Raw genomic sequence first — 13,967 nt, forward strand, 5'->3', positions numbered from 1 at the left:
GTTTTTAGCCAAACCTGGGCCGACCACTTGCAGCGCCTCCGCCGAGTTTTCACCCGAATTCGCCAGGCAGGCCTCAAGTTACATCCATCCAAATGTGTCCTGGCCGCAAAAACCGTCGCGTTTCTAGGCCATACCATTTCCCAAGCAGGAATTTCCCCAGACCCCGACAAGCTGCGTGCCATAGTGGACATACCACCTCCGTAGGATGTCCACGGCGTCCGTGCCTTCTTGGGGCTCGCGTCCTACTACCGCCGCTTCGTGAAGGGGTTTGCGCAGATTGCTAAACCTCTTCACGACCTGATGAGAAAAGGGGAACCTTTCCTCTGGACAGAGGACCGACAAACCGCTTTCCAACAGCTGAAAGACAAGCTTATCTTGGCCCCCATCGTGGCCTTCCCCGACTATGCCCTCCCTTTTCGCCTCTACACGGACGTCTCCCTTGACGCCATTGGCGCTGTTCTAGCCCAGGTACAGGCCGGTCGGGAACACATTATTGCTTGTGCCAGCCGCACACTGAACCCGGCCGAAAAAAATTATGCCGCCACCAAGCGAGAATGCCTCGGCATAATCTGGTCCCTCCAATATTTTAGGGCTTACCTTTCCGGGACCCAAGTCACTATAATAACCAACCACCAATCACTCCAGTGGCTGCGACAATCGGACTCCCAGAACGCTCAAATCGTCCGATGGCATGACACCCTAGAGGAATTCCAATACGAGATCTCGTACAGACCCGGGAAGCTCCACACCAACGCAGATGCCCTCTCCCTCCTTCCCATCCGCACGATCCAACCAGACCGGGACCTGCTAGAACTCTGGCACCACAAGGAACGCCCCCCCTGGATTCCAGCCCACCTGTTTCCCAAATTGTGCCGACAGGGCGACCACCTTTTAACCCCGTCTGGACACATCCTCTTGGCCCCCGATGCGGCACGTGACACCCTGCGCCAGTTACACGCCCACAACAGCATCCATTTGGGCACAAAAAAATTGCTACAGGTGTTTAATGACGTCTACTGGGCCCCGAACCCCTCCACCCTCGCTAAGGAAATTATTCAAACTTGCTGCGCCTGCGCGCTCGGGAAAGACATTACCCGGACCGCCGGGCCTTCTGGCCATATCACCGCCCACAAACCCTGGCAGCTCCTAGCAATCGACGTGGTAGGGCCTCTCCCTCCTAAATCGGGATATAAGTACGTGATCACTTTTGTCGACACGTACTCCAAGTTCGTAGTCCCCTGCCCCGCTAAAGAACATCACGCCGTCGCTGTCGCCGATGCCTTACTCCGACATGTTTTCCCCTACTTTGGCATTCCCCAAGCCATCCATTCCGATAATGCCCCCGAATTCTCCGGGAAAGTCCCCCAAAGCTCAGGTAGAGACGATCAATGGTCGCTCCCTTAGCCCTCCGGTCGAGATGATCAATGGTCGCTCCCCCAAAACTCGGGTAGAGACGATCAACGGTCGCTCCCCCAAAGCCCAGGTAGAGACGATCAATGGTCGCTCCCTTGGCCCCCCGGTAGAGACGATCAATGGTCGCTCCCCCAAAATCCAGGTAGAGACGATCAATGGTCGCTCTCCCAAAGCTCAGGTAGAGACGATCAACGGTCGCTCCCTCAGCACTCCGGTAGAGACGATCAATGGTCGCTCCCCCAATGTCCAGGTGGAGACGATCGATGGTCGCTCCCAGGGTGTAGTGAGGAGAGGGACGTCTCCACAACCGGAGGTTGAACTCCAGGGGTCTCACTCCAGAATATCTCGGAGAGACCTCCCTGTTTCCCCCGGCCTCTGTTCCCTACGCGTGGCCTTCGAACAGACACACCTGTCGGGCCCCCGTGACAGCCGCTGCCGCAGTCCTCCCCTGACGGCGCCCCTGGTCGTGGGAGACCGCAGTCTGTCGCCTCTTCCGGCCCGCCCTAGGACACCCGGGCGAGACCTCACCACTCCCCCGCGACGCCGGGACCTGACCCAGAGGTTCCTAGACCTCTTCGGCCCCAGTCCTACGGGCCTTACGCCGGAGCCCAGTCCGGAAACCCCCGGACGCGAGAGGACGCCCTCGCGAGGCGCCCCGTGCCCTCTCGGCTCGCCCCGCCCTGACGACGCCCTCAGTCCGACCGGATCGCCGATGACGTGTCCTTGTTTCTCTCCATGAGGAAATACGAGTGACCCTGTAACAATCGTGAAGTAGGTTAAGTGTGACTCCCTTTCTCTTAGAATAAGTATTGTGCAGTAACTTTATGTAATCTCCATTGGGGTAAATCAGAACACAATATCCAGTTGAAGGACGAGAATGTGGGTTGAGACCTAAAGTGAAAATACGTGCAAGTGTCACCCCGAATCTTTCTAAAGACATATCTCTAGAACCCGAAGAAAGACTAAAATATTATTGGAGTTCTATTGGCTAGTCCCTAAGTAATATGGTGGAATAGTATTTACGAGTATTCCGACTTTGTTACGCGTTGTGAAGCGAGAGTCTACATATCATACCTAGGAGATGTGTAATGAATGAGTTTGTGCCTACAGAAACCTATTTCCACCAAAATATCAAGGAAGGCGAGTATTAACGATATTCCCCTCCTCCGCACGCTATTCCTAAAAACTCTCTCCATTCCTCGCTCCCGCTCTTAAAGCCAAAGTAAGAATCAGAGTTATTTGTCAAAGAATCTTCGCCAACAGAAAACACCTAAACTCCCTTGCTAATATCGGGCATCCTTCAATATTACCATAACTGTCTCCTCGCCGTTTTAAGTCACTCTCCGTGTCTCCCCTACCTCCTCCTGGTGGATCACAAACCCCCCCCCCTCCCTCCTCACGCGCTCCGCGCGCACCTGTATTTACTGCACTCCTAGAACTAAGATTTGTTGTATTGTCATTAGTATCTAGAAAGCTAGTATCTTGCGAGATACACAATATTTTAGATAAGGTTTTTGTATTGCTCTATATTGTGATGTAATGTCTGCTGAAGTGTCCTGTGTCTGACTGTAGTAATATACGTGTATGGTGTTGCCGAAGGTTTTTATGTCCTATCTCTCTTTATTGCACTAGCTCCGGTCTCGAAAGAGGACCCCGCTCCACGTTGGGTGAAATAGGTACGAGAAGTCGAGCCTAATTCAACCCAGCATTACACTTCCCCTGGTTTCCCATTTCTTGCGTCTCTCTCTCTCTCTCTCTCTCTCTTTTTTATACGTATTATGCATACATTATTTTTTTCTGTAAAAATTAATCGACCAACTTTACTCAGACTTTGGGATGTTATTGCACATATCAAGTAACAAAACATAAAAAAAAATAAAATCTGACAAATATAAGAAAAAGAAATGTACCTTCACAAGTAACAACTGTCTGTTCCCCTTAAGCTCTTGTGCCCCACATCCTCTCTCCACTTCCTAAATGATGAATGATGATGAATAATGGTATTATGATTACAATGACTTTGGTGATAATGAATGTTCATAGTGACAATAAAATTGAGTTTGTAAGCATGTGTGTGTATGAAAGTGGAGTGTATATCTGTTTTAGTTCCTGAGATATACGTTTAAACGTCGCCAGACTTTGGAGGCATTTTTCTCTCATTTTCTCTCTCTCTCTCCCTTTTTTTTTTTTTTTTTTTTTTTAATGGTAGCTGGGACATTATGATAGTGCCTCAAATATGATGTACTCAGTAATTTGTGCCACCTGCTGTACACAATTATATATGAAAAAGTGGGTGAAAAAGCAATGTAAACAAAGTTTCCACACTATTTTCCTATTCCTATATAAGGTACGGTAGTCACATCACAGAACAGTACAGTATAGTACTTACATAGTGTGGTCTCATGTCTAGTGCAGCCATCTTCGATGGGTCACACTCCTGTATGCTCTGTATGTTCATCTTCACCACATACTCAAACCTGTAAACAACACACATGATACTGTACTTGTTCGATTCATATGACTAAAATATTCAAAGACAGTATACAGACAGAATAGGAGGAAGGAGGGGAGGCATGTGTACATGGAGAATATAAAGAAAAAAGGCGTGCATGTGTACAGAGACACAATGAGGAAGGAAGGAATGCATGTAAAACACACACCTCCGCCGCCGTCGGACCACCCACCCCGCTGCCAAGCCGCAGCCCCACCATCACCCCAGGAGGACACCACGGCGGGCCAGGTCAGTGTGAGACTGACCCAGAGAGAGAAGGGCGCCGGGGCTCCCCTACCTTGAGTCCCTCTTCCGCTCAACCGACCCAACAACAACCACGCAGGAAGAAGAGACGACCCTGCGAGCAGAGCAGCCTTCACCAGGTTCTGGGTGGGACTGCTCCAGATACAGTCCCAAAAAACACCGTGGTAACGGCCATTGTACGTGCCGGGGAGGGAGCGGCCACAGTACGCCCCTCAGTTGTTTCCCCCTGTAGCGCCACCACAACGGCCATTGTACGTGTGGGGGAAGGAGCGGCCACTGTACGCCCTTCAGCTACAGCCACATCTGGAGACAGCCTCGGAGCGTCAGCTATTGAGCGCGCTCCAACTGGCAAAGGAAGGAGAAGTGGAGCCGCGACAATGGCCACTGTACATGTTGTGGAGGGAGCAGCCACTGTACGCCCCTCATCCACTTCCTCCTCCTCCTAAGGGAGTAACACCGCGGTAACGGCAACTGTATGTGCCGGGGAAGGAGCGGCAACTGTACACCCTTCAGTTACTTCCCGTTGGGCAGGCAGAGCCGCCGTCATGGTCACTGTACGTACCAGGGAGGGAGCGGCCACTGTATGCCCATCATCTGCCTTTTCCTCCTTCGGGAGCAGCGCCGCCACAACGGCCATTGTACATGTGGGGGAAGGAGCGGCCACTGTATGTCTTTCATCCATGGTTCCTGGGGTTCTCCCGGAGGAAAAGGTTCCTTGCGCGGCTGGCTCTCCGCCTCTCGGCTATGTGGGACGCCCTTCTCTCTCTCCCTCCAGGTGTGGTTCCCCGGAGGTGCTGCCGTTCCAAGAGTGGTGGCGTGGTCCTGTCCCGGTCCTGCAACCTACCCCTGGACGACACCGGCCCCTGACGGACGCCCGGCAGAAGAGGAGGCGCAGTTCACTCCTGACGGCACCCTGCTCTTTAGGCGGCCGCAGCACCTGGACCCCCAGGGCCAGCCAGCAGGCCCCAGAGCAGGGCTGCTTGGGCCCCACTCCCCCACGGCCCTTTGCCCGGAGTAAGAGGCGGCAGGCCCATCTCCTGAAGTTGTTTGGCCCCAGCCCCGAGGGCCACCTATCAGGTCGAGGCCCCCAGACAGGAGGGCCTTCCTGCACCCCACCGACGAGGCCCCAGCATGAGGGCCACCTATCAGGTTCAGGCCCCCAGACGGGAGGGCCTTCCTGCAACCCCTTGCGAAGCAGACCCAGGCGCCGCCGCCCCTGTGGGTGGTCCATTGCCTCCTGCAGAAGGGCTCCCCAGTAGGGCCGGGCCCCCTCCCATGCCCAGGCACCATCTCTATTAGCCCAGGAACCAAGGGCATAGTGGCGACTTCAGTGCATCTCCTACGTCGCGCCTAAGTCTAAGCCACAGAGACGGGAGTGAAAGCGACAGTGGAACAGTGAGGGCAATAGCATAAAGTGACACACAGATACGTGCATGCCCAGGCAGAAAGTAAGGGTTAGTAAGCACAGACATTAAGACGATCGGATGTAAGGAAACAATGCGTCTATACCAGTGGCGCGCCGAGAGGAAACAAAACCAGTGAAATAGTGTCGCCATGGCTATGTGACTCATGCCATAACAAGTGTTTAGTAATATTAACCAACCTGACCCTTTTTTCCATCCACCCATAGTACATCCGGTCCAGAATATTAAATGACAATTATGCCCTACCTATAATACTTGTGTTGTACTCTAGTGACTAGCAATCTGTGTATATCTGAATATCACCATACTCTGCCCTTGACATCCTTGTGTATTTGTATACGTTTTGTATTGGGAAGCCAACTCTGTTATCCTGTCTATTCCATATCCAGTGTCTCTTTGTTCTTATATTGTAAGGTGTGTTGAGCTAAGACAATAGATGTGTTAAGATGTACTGCTGAGTTTTTATGCCCTGTTCCTTTGTGGGTGCTTTACTTCCGGTCTGGAAAGAGGACCTCGCTCAGTCGCGAGCGTTTTTAGGACGAGAGGTCAAACTAAAAACACCCCGCATAACAGCATGTGTACAGGGACAATATGAGGAAGGATGAGATGCACGTGTATAGGGAGAATATGAGGCCGGATGGAAGGAACGCATGCCAGTGTACAGAGAGAAAAGAAGGATGGAAGAGATGCCTGTGTATAGGGAGAATACAAACAAAGAAGGGGTGCAAGTGTACAGAGAGTAAACACGGATGGGGGTTGCATGTGTACAGGGAGAATCCGAGGAAGGAAGGGAGGCATGTGCACAGGGAAAATACAAGGAAGGAAGGAAGGAAGGAAGGGATCAAAGTATACAGGGAGAATAGAAGGATGGAAGAGATGTAGGCGTATAAGGTGAAAACAGTATGAGGAAGGAAGGGAGGCACATGTACAGGGAGAATATGAGGGAGGGAAGGAGGGCATGTGTACTGAGAGAATATGAGGAAGGTAGGGAGGCATGTGTACATAGAGAATACAAAGAAAGAAGAGGTGCAAATGAAGAGAGAGAAAATGAGGATGGAAGGGATGCATGTGTACAGGGAGAATACGAGGAAGGAGAGATGCATGTGTACAGTAAGAATATGGGGAAGGAAGGGAGGATGGAAGGGATGTATATTGTTGTTGATATTATTTTTTTTAATGTATCCCATCCATGCAAAGGCTTCAGGGCCTATCCCCAAGGCCCAGTAGTCCTCCTACATACCACACACCTCCACATGTTATCACTTTGGCGCTAACACCCACCGTTCACATTGAATACACACTAGAACTATCTCATACAGGACTTGTGTACTGGTATTATCGGGGATATCTTTACAACATGTCGGCGGGTCTTCTGGTAGATCAGTAAGTCGTCTTTATGAAATTCAAATCCTTAAACTGTTCCCTGCCCCAGCAAAGATTCGAACCTGGGTCAATTAGGACTGCAGGCCACCTCCCTACTGATTCAGCCACAGCCTACAAAGAGAAATCAAGGAAGACAGGAGGGGATGCATGTGTACAAAAAGAATACAAGGAAGGAAGGGATGCATGTGTACAGAGCGAAAAGGAGGAAGGAAGGAATACACGTGTATGGAGAGAATAAGATGAAGGAAGGAAGAGATGTACATGTGCAGAAGGAATACAAGGTAGGAAGAGATGCATTTGTATAAAGAGTATGCAAGGAAGGAGGGGATGCATGCTAAGCATGATGTGTCCAGATTTAGGATTATCTTTGGTGGATATTCTTCCCAATTTGAATTGCTGGAACCACTTGTGACACTGCGTATGGCTCAAACACTCCTACCCATAAGCCTGTTGCAACATTTGAAAAGTATACATAACAGCTTTTCCAACCGAAACAGAATTTCATGCAACGATATTGCTCTTTAAGACCCTTCATTGTTCAACTTGCAATAAATCGCCAAGTGCACTAAACACATGATCACTTATGCACATGTACCTCTATGACTAAGTGACATGGCGTAATGTGGTGGAGTTAGACTAAAGCTCAAAGTCGCTGCTACACAGCATTCCCATTGCGATCAAGCTAAAATTGGCTAGTTGGTGTGCTATTTAAAAAGTCTGGTTTCTTTATGGGCAATGCTTGTATTGTAGTCTGGCAATACCTGGAACAGAATACTGGATTTGTCCTAACCAAGAAGCTTTAATGGTACAGTACTAACATTAAGGCTCCTATGATTCCCTCTCAAATGAATAAGATCATTTGACGTTAGCTGGAATACAATACCAGAATTTTCATAACTAGAAGAAGGGTTACAGCCAAAATGAACACTGTTACTGGCGTAGTTACCCCAGTAGCGAATGGGTGAAATAGAAATGTGTGATAACGTACACTCAACCCTCGGCTATCGCTCCCAATTGGTCCTGCTGTGGCTGCGCTATAGCCGAAACTGTGATAGCCGAATTGAAGAACATATGGAAATAATTCTAATTGGTGTCATGACCTCAATCTTTACCCCTAAGACACCCATTTTGTACCACATATTAACATACAATAGTCCAAAAATGAGCATTTTTTATGATGTGATCATGATTCTTATAAATACCCCTCACAGTTGATTCACTGATGTTATATTTCTTCTCCACACTTCGCTTGGTCTCTCCATTGTCTATAAGTTTCACATTTCCAGTTTATCCGCATAACTTAGGTTCTTCCTTTTCTTTTATTTCCCTGCCAGGTGCCGCAGCATTATGTTGGGTGATGGTAGTGGGACAGGGAGGGGGTACTTTGGCCATGGTCATATCATTAAAAAGGTTATTGTTCTTGCTGTCACTGTTCACGGTCTGAGGGTGCGCACTTGAATGGTTTGGTGGGCAGGAGCCTCGGTCGGGTGGCCAATCAGCGCTTGGCTGGCGCTGATGTCACACGACCTATCACGGAGTGAAGCTTTTGTTGGCTGGGCGGAGCACCGGAGGCCGGCCTTCTTGAAAATTTCGAGCATTTCTGGTGCGTGATAGCGGGCATTTAGTGCGTGATAAAGGTATTTGGGTAGTTTTTTTATATAGGCGTGATAGCGAGATACGCTATAGCGGAACCCGTGATAGCCGAGGGTTGAGTGTAATGAGACAAGCGGATCATCAAGAACAGTAAATCTTTTCTTATCGGTTTTCCAGGCTGTAAGGGGTGACCCTTGTCCCCACCGTGTTTACTTAATGGTCAACTGGACTGATAACACACCAGATGTTTTTCTCAAAAACTGCACAGGAATTCCTCTTGTCCTTGAAATACTGGGTGTGACAATGTGGGAGGAGCAAAGTAGGGGATGTTTGCCATTTAGAAGCCTACATGGCGCTTTCGTCACATTCTTGATGGCACACAAATGGTTCTGTGTGGAGTGTAAGAAGCCTCCATTGGTAGCAGATGCCTCTATAGTTGCTGAGTGGGAGGAGATTATTTTTAAGGCAGCCTTTTTATTTATTTTTTTTTTTTACGTGTCCAACTCTGGGCAAAGGCTTCAGAGCCTATTTCTCGGGGGCAGTGACCTATCCCAAGGCCCAGTAGTCCTCCTACACCTCCACATGTCACCACTTCGGCGCTAACACCCACCATCCATATTGAATACATGCTAGGGCTGTCTCATACAGGACTGGCGTATTGGTATTAGCGGGGGTATTTTTATGACATGTCGGCGGGTCACCTGGTAGATCAGGAAAGTCTGTTTTTAGGAAATTCAAATCCTTAAACTGTTCCCTGCCCCAGCCGGGATTCGATCCTGGGTCCATTAGGACCGCAGGCCGCCTCTCTACCGATTCAGCCACCGCCTCCCCCTAGTGGTTAATTAGCTGAGAAAGGCGGAGTAAGTAAGCTGAGAAAGGCAGAGTAAGTCTGCTTTATAAGCTCAGGGAAACTGTGAAGACACACATTTTGTCTCATTTTTTTGTACACATATTCCTGTACATTTTGTCTCACGTTTTGTCATTTTACACATTTACTGTCACATTACACTTTTGTCACATTGTGTTGCACTTTTCCCCAACATTACTCAATATGTGACTTTGATTACGAAACACACTGTTTGTGCACCATTTCCCACTTTTGGTTCACTCCTCCATTTACACTAGTGTGTGAATTATATCTGGATTAAACCTTCACAGTGTCCACGTTTCCTCGAACTTTGTGAGTACTTAGCCTCCACTGTGTGTGTTCTGGTTAGGTAACAAACAACTTGTTTAATATTTGTATTCTGAGGCCTATATGAATCCTCCTTTTGCAAAACAAACCCTGGTTTCATCTTTGGTTGTGTATGTTATTGTGTACAGTAAAGTTAAGTTAGTTTTCTTGCAAGCTTTACCTTATCCCTTTTGGTGATTGATTAAGGGTTAAGAGTGCACCGTAATATACACCCCCATACCAATGTGGCGACCTCCTGGCCAGGATAGCTCTGTGACATAATATTGGCAACCTTGGTCCCATACACAGTGCTTCCTCTTAACTATAATCAGTAATCATGGCCCTAATGAATGACAGTGATGTGAAAGCATTTTATGATTCTAAGCCTTCCCCAACCAGAGTGAAAACACTCAAAAAACACGAGCTCATATTGCTTACCCAGGCCTTACAGTTGAGATTTCCTGCCTCAGTCACTAAGTTACCTGATTTAATACTGGACACCATGTTTGAGCAAAGTGAGTCCTCCATAGCTAGTTCTGAGCCATTTGATACTGCACAAGGTGTTGATCCTGAGCCTTTGGCATCGGAGATACCTGGCCCTAGTGATTTTCTGCTCATGATACTGGTGAGAAAGTGCAACTTGAGTTAGCCACAATTAAGCTGAGGGAACTAGAAGTGCAAAAATGAGAGAACAAGAATGGAATGCCAAAATGAAGGAAATAGAATTACAGGCTCAAATGAGACAAAAGGAAATGGATCATGAATTCAGACTGAAGCACCCTGATAGTTTACCTAGAGCTGGTAGTACATCTGCCAAGGAATCTTTTGATGTTGCTAGGAACATTAAGCTAGTACCTCCCTTTGATCAGCATGACGTCACTAAGTACTTCCATATGTTTGAAAAGGTGGCAGGTCGTCTCTCGTGGCCAAAGGACACTTGGACAGTACTGCTGCAGAGTGTTTTGAAAGGAAAGGCTCAAGAGGCTTATATTTCTTTATCTGTTGATCAAAGTTCTAACTATGTGTCACGGGGTTTTTATAATATCACGGGGTTTTTAAAATAAATGCTTATATTATTTAATTGATAATAATAATCAATAATATTGCAGAGCAGAGACAATGATTGTCTTGCTAAATCAAGCAACGATTACTTTACGCTGGCTTGTTTCGCACGATTCTCTAAGAACGAGAATTTATAAACTTTCTCAACAGTACACAGCACAGACTAATCACTCAATTGCTGTTCATTAGTACTGTTAGCCTCTGGAGAAAGTTTCTTCACCCCTGACAATAAATAACTAATACTAATAATATCAGGTTCTTGCTGATGCTTAACTCCTAGGTGGCACAACGGATTTTAAGCTTAATACACAAGACTGGCCTAAGTACCAGTTATGAATAGGAAACGTTTATGCAAGCTAGGAGCTATATGGAAAATAAGCTTAATTGTGGAGAAATGAAACAAGAGTTTACATTACATTAAGCTCAAGAAAAAGAAGTTAAATTTATTGATTACAAAAATAAATTTAACGTTACATTTCAAATCAAATTAATGAGATCGCACTCACTCACTCACTATCTATCTATCTATAGCCCGACGCCCTAATCCCGCAAAGGGTGGCCGCAGACAAAAAGCCTCCAAGTCACTCTGTCACCCACCATTTGACTCCCCTCCCCCCAACTCACCCCCCCTCCCTCATATACCTCTCAACTCCATCCCTCCACCTCATCCTCGGTCTACCCCCTGGGGGTAGGGGGGTTTCAAGAATACTCCCCCAGTATCCCTGCTTGTCGTACGAGGCGACTAAAAGGGTTGGTGGTGGGTTAGTGCCCCACCCCGTAAAAAGAACTAACTAAAAAAGCAAATAAAGCGCCTCACTCACTCACACAAAAGCTAAATTCTTACGCCTAGGAAAACACCTTAATTAAACTCTTAAGTCTAGGAAAACGAAAAGAAATACTAGTCGATGAATGCTATCACCCAATTCAAGGGTGGGAGCACTGGGGAGCTGTACTAGTGGAGCTTGGGTGCTAGCTGACCTCTCCTCTCACACTTCTGGAGCACAGGACCTCTCTCCGTCACAACAAACACTCGACTGACTAAGTCGTGGGAAAAAAAGGGGAGCAGTAGGCCGCATTTTTTTACGGTCGAGTGAGCGAAATGTGCCCAAAACAAATCGCTCAGCGGAAGCGCTAATGTCTCACACAAAGATGATCACGTATGACACTGAAAAATTGATTTGACAAAGCTTCCGTCCAAATGCAGTCCTGATGGACCCAGGTTCGAATCCCGGCTGGGGCAGGGAACAGTTTAAGGATTTGAATTTCATAGAAGCAGACTTTCCTGATCTACCAGATGACCCGCCGACATGTCGTAAAAATACCCCCGTTAATACCAATACACCAGTCCTGTATGAGACAGCCCTAGCATGTATTCAATATGGACGGTGGGTGTTAGCGCCGAAGTGGTGACATGTGGAGGTGTAGGAGGACTACTGGGCCTTGGGATAGGCTACTGCCCCCGAGATATAGGCCCTGAAGCCTTTGCCCAGAGTCGGACACATTAAAAAAAAAAAAAAAAAAAAAAAAAAAAATGAGCGGTTAACTGAACGATACACAGTGAGTTTTCCACTAATAGTTCGTGGCTTCTCACAAAAGGGAAATGTCGCGAATTTGATTCGTGACACTATGATTGTTTAAAAGATGCCATTCTCAAAGCATATGAACTCGTGCCAGAGGTATATGGGCTTAAATTTAGATCCACCTTGAAACAGAAAGGTCAGACTCATGTGGAAATTGCTAGAATACTCACAGACTTATTTGATCAATGGTTGCATTCTGAGAAAGTTGATGATTTCTGTAAACTTAAAGAATTAACGATCTTGGAGAACTTCACTGGTAAGGTAGATAGGGATGTGGCTACATATCTAGTGGGGAAAGATTTAGATATCCTAGCTGAGCCTGCTGTTGTAGCAGATAACTCATAAGCATGAATGTAAGCCTCAGTTATTTGTTAAGGGTAGGATAGTGAACCAACCAGTTTTTGTGAACCCTTCTTCTGATAAAGGCAAGTTAATGTCAAGTGACACTAGTGGGAACGCTGCAACCCCAGAGCATGTTAGTTCTACAAAAGTGAGGACAGTGTTGCCAGAGGGTCAAGAAAAAGTGTCAGGTTTTGCCAGTATTGCCAGAAAACGGGGCACTTGGAGCACTGGTGCTGGAAAAAAACGAGGGAAAAGCTCCTCTGTAAAACCTGTTTCTATGGTAAACTCTTGGGGATCTTTTGACACCAACAGAGAGCAGCCACCCACAGATACTGTTAGCGGTAGTCAGACACAACCCCAGCAGGTGTATATTGGTGATAGGGCCAGAGTGCAACAGTCAGTGGTGGATAGACGGACTCCTGTAGAGCCATTGTTAGACACTAGTAAGACTGGGGCAATGCAGCCGTCAGGTTCAAGTGACAGTGGTAATAAGACTCCATCAGAATGTCCTCCCCCAAGCAGTACTCAAAGTGACTCCTCCCCAGGTCATTTATTTGCTAACTTAATTTGTAAGGGGTTAGTTTCGGTTGACAGAAAAGGTGGTAAGGAAGTCACTATACTTAGAGACATAGGAGCTTCACAGTCACTAATGTTGAAGGGAATTGTTGATGTAGCTGACCCTAATGAATGTGTCTTGTTGCAGGGTACAGCTGAGTTTGTATCTGTTCCCCTGGTTGAGGTGAAGCTCCAGTCAGAGTTAGTTACTGGTTCAGTGCGTGTGGGTGTTGTTGACCAGCTTCCCGTACAAGGGGTCACTTTCCTTTTGGGTAATGACCTGGCGGGAGGACAGGTGAGAGCTGTTCCCTGCGTGTCAGACTCTCCCCTGAGTGAGGATAGGACTAAAGAGTTGTAAGATACATGTCCTAAATTGTTTCCTGCACGTGCTGTTACTAGAGCTATGACGGCAAAAGCCAGCCATGACAATGTTGACAGTAATGGCACTGGCAATGCCGATGATGATATTGGGCTTGGTGACACCTTTTTTGCCCAGTTAAATGACTAAGAGGTTGATGATTCTCCCCAGACTGATGCAAGTGCAAAGTTAGCTGATATGCAAAAATCTGATCCAGAGATTGCCACTTTAATTGACACAGCAGTTAGGGAAGATGAATGTGAGTCTGAACTGACAGAGTGTTATTATTTAAGGCCAAATAACGTGTTAATGAGAAGATGGAGACCTC

General features: G+C 47.4%; 1 protein-coding gene across 1 annotated transcript in view; it reads right to left on the reverse strand.

Annotated features, from left to right (window-relative positions):
- LOC145416720 (vacuolar protein sorting-associated protein 52 homolog) overlaps positions 1-13,967 on the reverse strand; it is a 117,521-nt gene that overhangs the window by 31,286 nt on the left and 72,268 nt on the right. The window contains exon 5 of the mRNA XM_080285650.1: positions 3,803-3,890. Coding sequence (XP_080141776.1) covers positions 3,803-3,890 — 88 coding nt within the window. The remainder of the gene's footprint in view (positions 1-3,802; positions 3,891-13,967) is intronic.

This window comes from Coenobita brevimanus, chromosome 107, assembly GCF_032717465.1.
Source record: "Coenobita brevimanus isolate Jiangsu-jjx chromosome 107, ASM3271746v2, whole genome shotgun sequence".
Classification (NCBI taxonomy): domain Eukaryota; kingdom Metazoa; phylum Arthropoda; class Malacostraca; order Decapoda; family Coenobitidae; genus Coenobita; species Coenobita brevimanus.